The 15,141-nt window shown below is 41.8% G+C and overlaps 1 protein-coding gene across 5 annotated transcripts in view; it reads left to right on the top strand.

Annotated features, from left to right (window-relative positions):
• The window catches only part of epha8 (eph receptor A8), a 138,284-nt gene extending 123,592 nt beyond the window's left edge, over window positions 1–14,692 (top strand). For 2 of the 5 annotated variants that reach the window (XM_074635609.1, XM_074635869.1), the window contains exons 12-20: window positions 1,248–1,315; window positions 1,640–1,765; window positions 2,295–2,480; window positions 2,921–2,982; window positions 3,597–3,806; window positions 7,627–7,776; window positions 7,859–8,049; window positions 8,945–9,103; window positions 11,772–14,692. In XM_074635609.1, coding sequence (XP_074491710.1) covers window positions 1,248–1,315; window positions 1,640–1,765; window positions 2,295–2,480; window positions 2,921–2,982; window positions 3,597–3,806; window positions 7,627–7,776; window positions 7,859–8,049; window positions 8,945–9,103; window positions 11,772–11,886 — 1,267 coding nt within the window. In that variant the 3' untranslated portion in view covers window positions 11,887–14,692. Of the gene's footprint in view, window positions 1–1,247; window positions 1,316–1,639; window positions 1,766–2,294; window positions 2,481–2,920; window positions 2,983–3,596; window positions 3,825–7,626; window positions 7,777–7,858; window positions 8,050–8,944; window positions 9,104–11,771 lie in introns of all 5 variants that reach the window. The other 3 variants (XM_074635527.1, XM_074635693.1, XM_074635785.1) reach the window with 2 other exon arrangements.
• Window positions 14,693–15,141: the final 449 nt, after the last annotated feature.

Genomic DNA, 15,141 nt, shown 5'->3' with positions numbered 1-15,141 from the left:
CCACTTTCCTCCCTTTTTGATGTTGTCAACTTACATCTCTGTAGTTCTGCACCGAATAATTAATTTCATTGCACTTAGTTAATTCATACTTCTATGCATATTGAATTTTTCATTTTCATTTAAAAGAATATGTCGGAGGATTTAAAGATGTTATCCAGAAAAAAAATCATAACTGCAAAGTCCAATATATTCAATTCTACTAAGATGGGGGATCAAACATGAAAGTCTTCACTGATGGTGGAGTTTAGCATTTAAAATGCTCCTTTTTAATGAAGACGCTAAAAATGAGGAAGATGGGCCACTGATGAGAAAATACCCACAACTCCTAATGACAGAAGACCACCAGGGACAGTGTGACTGTTTACGCTGCAAGTAAACCACAACCCTGCAGATTAATCTATTATGGTTAATGGTTAATTAATGGTTGATCACCTCACATGATTTTGCTATACTGACTTAATTACTTTTCAATTTCTACGAATAAAATACGGTGCCATGCCGTTGCAATTATTCCTAAACCTCTATTGTCCCAAAAATGTCCCATTGCTCCGAAAATACACACCCTCCCTGCAACAAACAGAAGCACATGGCTTATTAATATGCAGAATGACGTCATCTGACCTTCCCAGGTGTGATATTTTTTTCCTACAGTACTATTTTGAAAGTATTCTTACCCTAGCCCTAACCAATCTCAGTCCTCATGCCTAAACATATAACCAACCCAAACAATGAGTACTGGCCAATCAGAGGCAGAGTAGTGGGTCACGCCTTCGCCATAATAGGAAAAAAAGGTCATTCTAATCTCTGATGACATGTCATGGTCATTTTATGATTTAATACAGTAAATATATTACAAATTGGTCCTTTAATCATTTTACTTTTCTTTTTTTTTTTAAACATGCCCATAGAAACAGGTTTATTAATATGAAAGGGGAAGCTCATGATCAAACTAATTTAAAGGATTGGTTCCACCTTGTTGCCAGTGGAAAACCTAATTAACAGGTTGTTCCTTATAAATAACTAAAGTTGAAGTTAATAATTAATTATGAGGAATTATTGATTTATTAATTATAAGCTGTGATTTGATTTTGATAGTACAAATGTTTCACTGTTGTCCTGTATTCATCCCACTGTGTGTGTGTGTGTGTGTGTGTGTGTGTGTGTGTGTGTGTGTGTGTGTGTGTGTGTGTGTGTGTGTGTGTGTGTGTGTGTTTGGATGACTATCTATGTGTGTGTGGTTTGTATAGACACTGTGGCTACAGCAAAGCCTTCCAGGACTCTGATGAGGAGAAGATGCATTACCAGAACGGCCACGGTACGTTCGGCCCATTCCTCAATTACAACCGATATGTACGTGTATTGATTAGGTTGCAGCTCCCCCCCACTCCCCCCCCCCCCCCCCCCACCCCCCTCACCCCTTGTAATAAAGTTCATCCTTCCAGCAAACAATTTTCATCACGCTCTGAGTGATTACAGGAGAACGCCGGCTTTATTTCCTGTTTATTCTCTCCCTCTCTCTCTGTGAGTCATTTCTTCTCTTTCATCAAGTTTCCCCTCCACACACCGGTGACAGGGGCTCAGATGTGATGTTGCTCTCATTCCCCGATATGTGACCAAATGCTAATGTTGTTTATCTTAGTGTCATTCCCCGACGCGAGGTTCTATATCGACCCGCACACATACGAGGACCCCTGCCAGGCGGTCCACGAGTTTGCCCGAGAAATTGAAGCTTCCAGGATCAAAATAGAGAAAATCATTGGTTCAGGTAAAACCCGTGAACTTGTGCGCGCACACATACACACACATACACACACACACATACACAGAGTGAGAATCATTGGCTGGGCTAACTTAAAATCATTGGCCAGTGTAAAGGCTGTGGTGTGCAGCAGAGAGGAGGATGGCAGAGCGGAATCAGAGCGTTGCGTTGGGACTGTCAGTCAAAGCTCCTCAGACGGGCAGGGAATACTAACACAGCTCCACAATACACCGCGCTGGATATATAACTCCTGCAGACATAACCAGGAATATAAAGTAAAGAATTGAGGAAGACAAATAAGAGCAATCACACAAAGTTCGTCTGAGCTACAGATAAGAATTAATGAGAAAGAGGCTGATGGATGATTAGCTTACTTCCAGTGGATTTGTTTCTCTTATCTAACGCAGCAAATCACCTTAAGACACATTTACAATTATTGCTTAAGAGGTGGTGGTGGTGGTGCAGCAGTGCATGTTGAATGCAGAGGAATTGAATTAAAGATGATATGCTGAATTGGGATCATTCTTGTGTTAAGGGGAGTTTGGGGAGGTGTGTTACGGACGCATGAGGCTCCCGGGGAAAAGAGACATCCCAGTGGCCCTGAAGACGCTGAAGGCGGGATACACCGAGAAGCAGAAGAGGGACTTCCTGGCTGAGGCGTCCATCATGGCCCAGTTCGACCACCCCAACGTCATCCGCCTGGAGGGAGTGGTAACCCAGAGTACGCTACCACGCTAAAACTCTGTATTAGTGTTAAGTTGTTTTCAGGATTATTAGTGACTACAAGATAATAGTGATGGCAGAACATCTGGAATGTTAATGAGCACGTTAATTAACGGTCAAAAATACATTTTATTTTTTATACATTCACGAGCCTCATCTACTGTATGTGTGATGTTATGTAGACAACTCGTAGTTAGAACTCTTCTTTTGACTTATAATTTGGCTATTGGTTGAAGTCCTGCCCCTTGGCCTCACTTTAGATGGATGCAACAAAAAAGTAAAAGTAATAACTCTCCGTCTGATATCACACAACTATTCATTCATTTACAGTTTAATCAGTGCTGAACATGCATGTAAATAAGTACACGTAGTACATATCCTGTAGATATGCAGTTCAACATAGGAAGAGTCCTGACGGTTCCTGTTTGTTCCCCTCAGGCAAACCGGCGATGATCATCACGGAGTACATGGAGAACGGCTCTCTGGACTCCTTCCTCAGGGTTGGTATTCAAGCTTTCGGTTGAACAGTATTGAAGCAGTGAAGTTTCCAGTTAGTCTCAGTGTTAAGTACTAAGTGTTAAGTGTTGAGTAAATAGTGATCTTTTTCTTTGCAAAAACAATGTATCACCAAGTTGTTAACTTCTTAGCAACTTTTAAGAAGCTTTGATTCAAGGTTCGTACATTAGTTTCGGTAACACAATGGATTTATGAGGTTGTAGACTTTCTCAACACATCAACATCACTTCACTTCCTGTTCATCAGAGAACTGTTGTGAGGTGAAAGGCACCGGTGCTTTAGAGCGGCACATGTGAAAGTTTTCTTTAAGAAGATATAAGTTGATTTAACATTGTGTCACATCGACAATGTCAAACAGCTCCAGTATTTGCTTATATGAAAATACCGTGGATTATTACTTAAAAGCAAATCCCCGTCATGTTTTCTTCTCTTATCTGAACTCTCTTCTCTATCTTGATTAAAATCTCTCGTGTTATCACTCTCCTCATCTGCTCTGCTGCTATACCTTCACGTTTTTGATCTGCCATTAAAGCTCTCTCTCTCTCTCTCTCTACCTCCTCCTTCCCGATCTTTCTCTTTCCCCCCTTCCTTCCCGTAGAGACACGACGGCCAGTTCACCATCATCCAGCTGGTGGGGTTGCTGCGCGGCATCGCGGCCGGTATGACCTACCTGTCTGACCTGGGCTACATCCACAGAGACCTGGCTGCCCGCAACATCTTGGTCAACAGCAACCTGGTGTGTAAGGTGTCTGACTTCGGCCTGTCCCGAGTCCTGGAGGATGACCCCGACGCTGCATACACCACCAGTGTGAGTTTTCACATTGAGGCAAGCATTAATGCAGCACACACACACACACACACACACACACACACACACAGTTCTTTATCAGTGTCAGGGAGCATAAATCACATGTAACGGGACTGACTAAAACACAGCTTTACTTTAAAATATCCACAAACTACTCCACTTAGTTAGTAGTAAACATTATATGTCAAAGTTACAGTTAGAGCATCATGTTAACTTACATGACAATGAGAGGTCACAGTGAGTTCCATGCAGCGAGGAAGCTTTGTACAGATTTTTAAGGGGTGCTCCGCGATTTAGCAATGCACTTCCATAAAGCTGGGGAACTCACATGGGACAATAAAAATGGTAAAAAAATATTAATAATAATATAAACAATAATATATAATAATAAATAAATAAATAATAAATCAAATATTAAGCAGCAGAGGTTGAAATATCGTGCTTTTAAGCCCCTGGTGTGGGTTAAGCTCCAAAAACCCTGGATCCTAAATTTCCCTTAATACAACCACAAGTAGAGATGCACCGATGCAATTTTCTTGGGCGATTCTGGCAAAACTCATTTTTTCCCCACCTGTTTCACAGATGAAAAAAAATAAGAAACTTAGAAAATATAATCCTGGCAAAACCTCTTTTTTCCACTTGTTTTTAAGTCATTAACACAGGAGAGAAAACGATCTGGATCACACTTAGAAAATGGATCACCAGATATTTTATTTTTTCTCACTTGTCTCTCGGGGGCTTCCGTACTTCAGGGTTGTTTACTGAGACAAAGTTCCTCCAGAGCCACAGCTAGAGTGCTCCTTCTGATAAGTACACTGACCTTTATGTATAAATTCAGTTCCAACTTTAAAGCTGCGTGAGGCATACTGACGGCCTTGAGCAGCAAGTGTTTCAAATGTTGAACTTCAGACCCTACAAATCCTTTGAATGCCAATATGCAATGCCAAAAGATAACAGGACTCTTCTCTGGGCAGAATGTCTTCACAGCCGTCACATTACATTTATCAAAACCCCATTTTCAGGTCAAGGGACCCCTTTTAAAAATGGCCATGCCAGTTTTTCCTCGCCATAATTTAGCACAAGTTTGGAGCGTTATTTAGGCTTCTTCGCGACAAGCTAGTGTGATATATGACTTCATATAGGTATCAATGGATTCTTTATGTTTTCTAGTTTCATATGATACCAGTATCTTTACTCTAACTTTAAAACTGAGCCTCACAACCTAAAAATCACAAGTTGTGTTAAAGAAATTAGTGGCGTTAAAACGAATTTGCGTTGTTATCACGTTAACTTTGACAGCCCTATTCTTCATATTTTCGGAATTAAACTGACAAGTTAGAAAATGTGTTATTAATCTACCATATATCTTATTTATTATTCTTATATAACCTTTATTTAAGAGGGCACTTCCACTGAAATCTGGCCAAGAAAGCAGCATCAAGACAAACATGAAAGTTGGAGAAATCAAAGTCCCGTGAAAGGACGTAAACACAACATAAGTATAATCTGTGTAAGTGCTCCAGTAGAGAGCAGTCCAGTATTAAACCTGTAGTCTGGTTGAGCACAAATGTATGAAGTCTTAACTAAAAGAAAAAAGCTCCTTCCAGAGTCTGATGCTATCAGCTCACAGATGGAAATCAGCATTTGACACATTTTGTCTGTTACAGTCTGTTAAAGCTCAGCAATCAGATTACAGGAAGGTGATTACGTGCAGCGTCACTCAGGGACATTCTGGAGGGGAAAACATTGTTAATGATGATATTACAGATACAATATAACATCATTACAGCACATCTCAGATTAATGCTTGATTATGGCTGAAGTTCACATTACTGCCTGGGAACTTGTGAATAAAGCTGCCTGTTCTGTGGAGGTAAAGTCACTTTGAAGAACCTGTACGTGTTGAGATCACGAGTTACAGACTTCATGTTGCTGCTTTTAAGGTTTAGCGGGGCATCAGGTGTCTGTAATAAGGCTGCGTTTAGAGAGTAACCTTCAAAATGTTTAAAATAACCCACAGGGAGCGCTTTGTTTGTTTAAGAAGTGATGCATCCATTTGTCAACCTAATTAAGTGTCAGTTTTATATCAAGAGGAGTGGAAGTAGTTCACATACTTGCAGACATTTGCAAGTCTATTCTCGTCTTGGCCTCTAACACATGCACACACGCTGGCTCTGTGTCTTTTCACTTTATACCTTCACGTACATGTACTGGTGGGAAGTACTGTACTTGAGTAGTTTCTACCTCTATATCTCTACATATCAGAGGGTAACGGTGTGCTTTTATTTACTCCAGTACATTTATATTACTGCTAGTTACCAGAAACTTCTGTTAAGATTGGACACACAAAATATAACAACAGCCTATAATGTGATGTCATCCATTAAACTACTCAACAGTATATACAGCAGTTAAAATGAGCTAACTGTAACATTTAAATGCTGTTTACACATTAAAGCAATAGTAATGATAACACATATTGTATAGTAATTACATATAGTATACTACACATAATAACAATATGAATGGGACCTATCTGCATGAGTACTTATAATACTTCTGTACCTGTACTTGTATTTTTAGACTGTGGTATTACTACTTTAACTCAACCATTATGCATCACTATAGGGACATTTCTGGCTTTCTGATTTAAACATGTTTGCTCATTTTCGCTGTCTTAATTCATATGGCATACATTTTGGCAAGGGTGTGAGTTTTTTTTCGAATTTTAGAAGTTCAGCCGCGGATGAATACACATTCAGTGCTCTCGTGAACAGCAGTAGGACGATGTAACTAGGATCAACCCTGTCTTTTAAAAATGACGTTCCCATACAACTGAACTGTTTTCTCAATTACGTTTCGAGGGGAAGCATATTTTCTTCCAGATTACGGCCGCAGTTTTAAACATGTGGTTAACGCTGTAAATTGAAACTAAACAAAACAAAACAAAAAAATACAAACTACTATCTAACTACTAGTAAAAAAAAACATCAAGTTTCAAGTTTATTTGTCATAAGTATTTAAAAGTACAGTGTACAGCAAAATGCATTTTACCCTCTCAGCCCTTAAAATAAATAGTACACTAGATAAATACTACAATCAATAAGACAATACCTGAGAATAAAAATCATAAAAAACAATCCACAGTTCTGCATTCATTTAGTGCTACTGTTCAGCAGTCTGACCGCCTGAGGGTAAAAACTGTCTCTGAGGCGAGAGGTCTGAGCTGTGATGCTCAGTAAAGGGAGATAAGAGAGAAGACTATATGCTGGATGACTTGTGTCCTGCATGATACAAAGTGCTTTCTTCCTGCAGCGAGTGGTGTAAATGTCCTGTAACTGTGGTAAAGGTGATCCAATCATTTCAGATGCTGTTTTCACTCTCCTCATATGATGTTATGTTGCTAAACCTGACCAGTATGCATCCAGTTAAGACCTCCTCCCTACGTGGAGTTCCGCTGACTATCATTACCAGCGGCTTTGTGATACATCAAGAACAAACAGAATTCGCGACAAAATACATTTCCCTCGAAACGTAATTCACAATGCAGAGTCATTGTATGGGAACGTAATTTTTAGGAGACCAAGCTAGTGGCATTGAGTCAAAATAAACTACTGTGTGTAACGGAGGAACATGTGTTTGTAATAGTTTTTGGACAGCTCTGGAGCTCTGCGGCACAGAGGGACAACATATATCAGCCTATTAGTCAGACTAAGCCTTTAAACTGTGACCATGAGTTTGATTCTGTAACCTCGAGATGTCTAAATGTGCCTCAGAAAGTCTGAGACATCCTGGTCAAACTTCTCTATGCTCCTGACAGGGCGGGAAAATTCCGATCCGCTGGACGGCCCCGGAGGCCATCACCTACAGGAAGTTCTCCTCCTCCAGTGACGTGTGGAGCTACGGGGTGGTCATGTGGGAGGTGATGTCCTATGGAGAGCGACCATACTGGAACCTCACCAACAGAGATGTGAGCACAACCGACTAACCTTCAGTGTGTTTTCATAGCAGACAGCGTCGCCTCATCCATATTTTGTATTGTACACGTGCAGGTGATCAAATCAGTGGAAGAAGGCTACAGGCTGCCTGCTCCGATGGGCTGCCCCGGTCCTCTACACACGCTCATGCTGGACTGCTGGCAGAAGGATCGCAACGAGCGGCCACGCTTCTGCCAGATAGTCACCGTTCTTGACAAGCTAATCCGCAACCCGGAGAACCTGAAGTCTATGGACACGCTCTGCAGGTGGGTGGGCCGCTGAATAGAATCCGCTGAATCCTTGTTTGCGGCGAAGCAATACGGGGGCATCGTGTCACATGCCGAGGAGTCTTTTTTGATTTAATTTGGCCAGACAGTTCGCCAACATTTAATCAAATATTGGTTCATGTGATTAGTGGCTTAAGCTGCAAATCAAAGCAAGACACCATCTGCGAGGGGCTGAGGAGATGATCTCCCGGACAATATGTGGTGACAGACTGTTAGGCTGCTAAGTAACTGTCCTGGTGTGGGAGGCAGAGTAAATCCAATCTCATCCCGCTGCTATCAAACATGAAGCGCGGTGGGATAAAGTTGCAGCCTGAAGTTTCCCTCAAAGTTCTCCGGTAAAATGAAGCGAGCGGTCGTGTTCATTTTCCAATAAGCTCATTTCTGATGGACGCGCTGTGATATTGACATTGATCCACGGTGGATCCGGGAGCAGGTTTGAGAGGACACCCGGGCCGAGGCTGGACCTGTGTAAATTGCTCAGTTCAGATCCGAGGTCCTACGGAGGCAGTGGTGCGTGGCGCTGTGCATCTGTGTCTGTGTGATGAGAAGTGGTCGGTAGAGGAAGAGGCAGAGGAGCAGTGTTAACAGCTTCTCGCCGTATTAATCTACCCAAAGCAGCCATCCTGCAACCACAGCCACCACCTCTTCTCTATCATTTTAACTGCTATTGATTTTCTGCCTCAGTTACTAGCGCATTTCAAAGCCCCCCTTTTCCCCGGTCGCTCTGCCTCTTGCTCACATTTTGCCTCTTTTCTCATTTTCGGACTCCCTCCAACTAATCTTTTTGTCTTCCGATTAATCTTCCTCTCGCTCTCTCTTGTCTATCTATGGCCATCTGTCTCTCTTTCTCTCTCTTTCTCTCTCTCGGCCACAGTTTAAGCAGTCCTCCGCTGATGGAGAGAGCCATCCCCGACTTCAGTAGCTGTAACTCAGTAAACGAGTGGCTGGACACCATAAAGATGAGCCGCTACAAGGAACACTTTGCAGCAGGGGGGTACCAAACTCTGGGACACGTCATAAGCATGAACCAAGGGTAAGTACTGATGGAGAGGGATGACTGCTCAGAGGTGATGCAGATGCAGTGGTGAGGTGCTGAGCTCTACCAGGTATCAACCTCCACATCTACAAAGTGAAGCCAGCGCTGAAGAACTTGCATTCTTTCTAACAGCCAGCAGGGGGCGACTCCTCTGGTTGCTAAAATAAGTCTGATTGTATAGAAGTCTCTGATAAAATGAGCCTACTTCTCTTTTGATTTATTACCTCAGTTTCAAGTCTTCTTCTTCAATATAGCACTTGCCAACCTTCCCAATTTTCCCGGGAGAATCCCGTTTTTCATCGCCCTCTCCCGGTTTCCTCCCGGTGTCACAAGTCTCCCGTATTTCTCCCGATTTATGACAAATGTTCACACTTTTTTTTTTCCCTTTTCGTTATCTCAGCCTGTTTCTGGCGCTGTACAGCGTGTATAAGCCTTACTGTTTCCACCCGCAGCAACACCTGATGTTGTTTACACTGGCAGAGGAGAACTGCTCCCGACACAACGAGGTTTGAACTGCGCTCGCCGGACTTATCACAACACGCAGCAACTGAAGTTGGGCTTTGCTCGATGCAGCGAAAAGCCGCCGTGGTGCGTAGCTAGCCATTAGAAATAACGGGTTTCAGAGCGCAGTGGTGACGTTATTAAGTTGTGTCAGAAAGCAAATTATTATTTAATAATTAGTCTGTTTTCTTTCCTGAGAATAAAAAGTAAAAATTTAAAGTATTGAAGATTAAAAATTCTGTTACAGTGTACTAAATATTTTACCGTTTTTGTTCTTTAAAAGTCACAAGAATGCAGGAAACAAAGTCTCTGAAACTCCCCCTTTCCCCAAAATAATAATAATAATAAGAATTAATGTACATATGAAGTAATGTTGCTGCGTAACTGCAGGATGTGTAAATAAGCCTTATCAACTTAAAAGATAAGTGTGTAGGATTTAGGGGCATCTACCATTGAGTTTGCAGATTGCCTCCAACTGAAAACCCCCTTTTAGCTTTTATTTGAGACACAACTCACGACACGCTGCAAGAAGATTAAAGTCATTTACCTGCACATTAAAGGAGAGATGATGATAGCTGTGAAGGACAGACTTGAAGGCTGATTGAAATAGAAACAAGCCAAGGGGTTTATTGTGCTTGTGACTGAGCTTGATGGAAGAAGTTCATTAGATGAAAGTGTGGAGGTGGTAATTAATAAAGAATATGAGCGGTGCAGAAACACGACGGTGGTCAAGGAGGAGTTTATAAAGTTCCAAGTGTGCAGAAGCTACAACTTATTTCATTGCAACAGATTAATGAACACATGAATGCAGTGATTTCTCATCCTACAGGGTCTTTTAGTTACGTACATCAGCTGGTAGAGCCCTTAGACGGTATATAGGAAGTGGACATAGTCACCGTGATGTCACCCATTGGTTTGTGGACTGACGTTTTGAAGCCTCGAGTTCGGCATATTGGCCGTCGCCATCTTGATTTTTTGTGGGGAGAAATGGAGCAAATATGATTTAAAAAGTTATTTTTATAAAACGGTTGCTATATCATGACAGTAGTACATGAAACAGGTAATCTGAAAGAAATCATGTCCTCTGTGTCCTCCGGTGTCCTAACGGCATCTGCAAGATTTCACAGACGGGAGGATAACAAGCAGTAAGAGCTGATCTGAGGTCTGCTGTCCAGCTGCCGTCTATGAGAGCCGGCTGTCAATCACTCTGAACTCCGATCAAACGGTCAAACTAGGCAGCGCTGATCAAATATGAATCAATATTCTGTTACGTTAATGCCTATTTCTCTCCTCAGATATTCTCAGAATCATCTTGTAGTGAACGGTTTAGCTGGAAAATGAGAAAGTTTGTGACGCGGCAGCCATGTTGAGATCTGTTGAGGAAAACCAGCTGGAGCACAGCCAATAGGAACGCTCTCTCTCTGAAATGACCTGTGATTGGTCAAAGTCTCCCGTCACGGGCTAGATGTTCTAAAGCCTGAAAACAGAGCCATGAGGAGGAGCAGAAGTCTAGTTTTCTCTCAGAACACTTCAAAGGTTATTATGGAATTTTTGCTGAATGATGCCTTTTGAAGCTCTAATAAGACATTTTTAGGCGACCAAAATGTTAATTTTAACTTTCATGAAATGAAAACACACCGTGAAAGGGTTAAAGTTCAAAGACTAAAACTCCCAGACCGGACAATGCCGTGGTAGCGACCTGTCAATCACAAGGTAGCCCCGCCCTAAAGCATCCCCTGCTTTATGGTCTATCTGACTCTAAATGGGACCATCATTTACTAAATGAACATCATGTTGTATGGAAGAAGACTTGAAACTAGCTAACTGGTGCGTTTTCCTACGAAAGTCCAGAAATTCATGCCCAATTCATGCCTTGCATGCACACAGTCTTTTCCACATAAACTTCCGTCTTCACAGGCAACTACTTGGTTGGTACAATCAGACTTCTTTTAGCAACCAGAGGAGTCGCCCCCTGCTGGCTGTTAGAAAGAATGCAGGTTTAAGGTATTTCAGCATTGGCTTCACTTCTCAGAACCAGAAGTTGCCCACTCGTTGGGATACATGAAGGTCCTAGTGACTATCTGAGAACTCACAAAGCCATCATGGATTACTAGAAAAAGCATTTATTTATTTTTTTTCTATTTTGTGTGTGTGTGTTGTGCAGGGACATCCAGAGGCTCGGCGTGACGCTGATGGGCCACCAGAAGAAGATCATGACCAGCGTTCAGGTGATGAGGGCGCAGGTCCTCAACAAGAGTGTGCCATCGGTGCACGTATAACTCCCAACGCCGAGGTTTCTCTCTGCTGAAATCTAGAAAAAGCCAGGCTTTCTGTAAGGACTAGAGGGGACTCCGTGGAGTTTGATCTGACGGGAACTTTACAAGACTTTTTCCTTAAGAGATTGAAGAACAAAAGGTTTTAACTACGGAGCAAGTAAACGTGACTTCTTTGGGACAAGTCCAACCTTTCTTCTTTTTATTTGTTTTTGTTTTCCTATCTCCGATTGCATATCCTGAGTTTAAATGTCTTGTTTATTAATGGAAAGACTGCCTTAATTACCACAAATTATTTTAATGTTATTGTCAGCAAAGAGAAGATAATTTATCAATCATGAATTTATCAGAGAAATATGATTTAACTGAACAGGGCAATAGGAAGAGTACAGGGTGTTCTGACGACACTCGCCGCCTCTCTGCAGTAACAGCTCGAGGAGACGGAGGCCCAGAACGAGGCTCGAGCCAGAAAAAGTGGAGAAAAAGTGAGACAGTGCTCACCCAAGTTGCCAGATCGTCTCCACAGCGGAGAAGACCTATTTCACCCCAGGCTATTAATACCAACAACAGGCACATTTCTCCGCCGTAACCTTGATGAATGACCCCCAGGAGAGCCCTAGAGCCCTCCGTCCAGTTCAAAGCTGCGTGGCGCACAACTACTGTATGTGGAAGACGAGTATGATTCAGTTACAGTGCACTTTATTCTACAATCTCTCTGTGTTGTAGAGGCTTTGCAGTTGTGTCACAAATCTCCTCAACTGGATGTTGGTCTGTTGAGGAATTAAGCTGTCTGAAAATATTAATGATGACTATTAGAGTATAAAACCCCAAAAGAGATATCTACCTTTCATTAGTGTAGTAAGTTGCTCACTCATGAGATTTATTTCCAAACTTTCTTCACAGTGGCAGTAACCTGAAAAGAAATTATATTTAAATTTAATGTTTAAATACAAAATAATATTGGCCATTTCAAAATAATATAATAAATGATCATGACGATGCATTTTCAGTATATTTGGGGATTTCTTGTCACACCTCTTATTTGGATTTTAATCCAAATGCACTGCTATTTAAAGGAACAGTGTGGAGCAAACAGGGGGATCTATTGGCAGAAATGGAATATAATATTAATAACTATGTTTTCATTTGTCACCTGAAAATAAAAATCGTGTTTTCGTTAGCTTAGAATGAGCCGTTTATATCTATATAAGGAACCGGTCCTCTTCACGGAGCCAGCCGCCATCTTTCTACAGTAGCCCAGAACAGACAAACCAAACACTGGTTCTAGAGAGGGACATTTTCACGTTTTCACATTCGTCTCGCCACCATAGTTCTCCTACACGCTTGGCACACACGGAGAAGTTCAATAAAGGTCTCAGTTGGTTGCAATCTGCAACCTCACCGCTAGATGCCACCAGATCCTACACACTGCACCTTTAAAATGCATTTCAAATCCGGTTTAAATTGATAGAAAATGTATTTTAAATGCACAAACTTATTTCAGTTTTGAGTGTGAAAGATTATTCTTGACCTCGGGGAATAGCAGTTTGATAAATGAATCTCGACTAAAGGTTCACTTACTACCACTTAGCTTGTACGACAACGTCATCATGTGACCAAAGTTCAGAATAATTTAGTAAGTGGACCCTCAGTTAGGATTGTTTTGTCAAACTCTTTCAGTTTCTATTGTTTATCTAGTTGAAATACAATGGCTAAAAAAACTAAAATATATTCTATAATACAGTATATTACAATATATACTTCTCACGGCATGTCAGACTACATGCTTTTCCTTGATTACTTTCAGATACAGAAATACATTTTCATGCACCTTAAAGGCATTTTTGAAATGCATTTGGAAGATCCCATATATTGAAAATGTATTTGAAATATGTGACAGACAAAATTAACATCAGTAAACATGTTCTTTGTTTGTCAGCCGAGTAGCTGGCAGCATTTAAGCAAAGCAGCTGGTGTTAACCATGGATGTATAAAGAGGAAAAGATACTGGATGGAGGAGGGTCCTGTTCATTCCTATAAAAAGACGCTCAGTGGCGCATGAGGCAACCAAATTTTTTTACTTACGGGTACAAAATTACCCAGATTTTCTCCATCTGTGGGGCGCATAGAGCACACTAACGTTTCTCTTAACCCCGCCTCCCAACCCCTCGGTCTCGGGCTACATCATGAACGACAGTTGGTGCCATGCCATTGTTCCGACGGCCCATTATTCCGAAACCCCAATAATACAAAAAATGTCCCATTGGACCGAAAGCCCATTTGTCCAACAGCCCATTTTCCAGAAAACAAACTCCCATTATTCCGAAGGCACATAACTCTGAAAAAGCAAACTCTAGGTGTAACAAACAGAAGCACATGGTTAACTATTATGCAGAATGACGTCATCGGACATTCCCGGTCGCAACATTTTTTTTCCTTCCATGGCGAATGCATGAACCGCCCTACTCTGCCTCGATCTGGTTGGTTTACCCTGATATTCTTACCTTAAACCTAAATAATGTCACTCCTCATGCCTAAACCTAACCAACCCAACCAACGAAGGCAACGAGCAGTAAGAGGCAGAGTTGAGGGTCATGCCTTCGCCAGTAAGAGAAATTATCGGGAAGGTCTGATGACGTCATTCTGCATAATAATTAACGATGTTGCACGGAGCAATGGGCTTCGGAACAATGGTCGTTTGTTTTTTGAGATAACGGGCTGTCGGACAAATGGGCTTTCGGTCCAATGGGATATTTTTCGGACTAATGTCCCCCAACAGTTTGAGTGCTCGTAGCAGAACCGCCCGTTCATGACCTTGGCCTGCTCGTAGTAGCCTAGCCTAGTAGTTGCAGCAGCTAGCATTTGTTTAGGAGGCCCCGGCGCTGCGTGAATTATAATGATAGTTTAATTTGGATGATTGTTGAGACACATAAACCAACTGGCCACGTGTGTTGTGCCCATGTATGTATAAGAGGATGTGCCCTGTGTCTTCGCCCTTTGTGTTTGAAAATAGCCTAAAACTAGTACTACGTTAAATTCTGTTTATGTCGTAGGCTACTACTAGCACTACTAGCTACTGGTCGATAGCCGGTTGTTTTGGGAACAGAGACGTTAATACATCCACCACGGTACAGGCTTACAGCATACAGCCCATGGGTGTATTAGAAGATAATACAAGTTATGAATTACAGCCAATAACATCCATTATTACAGCCGCATACAGCTAGCAGGGAGCTGGCAGAACCGGATATGTCGTATGGG

This window comes from Sebastes fasciatus, chromosome 1 (assembly GCF_043250625.1).
Source record: "Sebastes fasciatus isolate fSebFas1 chromosome 1, fSebFas1.pri, whole genome shotgun sequence".
Classification (NCBI taxonomy): domain Eukaryota; kingdom Metazoa; phylum Chordata; class Actinopteri; order Perciformes; family Sebastidae; genus Sebastes; species Sebastes fasciatus.
This window is presented reverse-complemented; position numbering and strand designations above follow the sequence as displayed.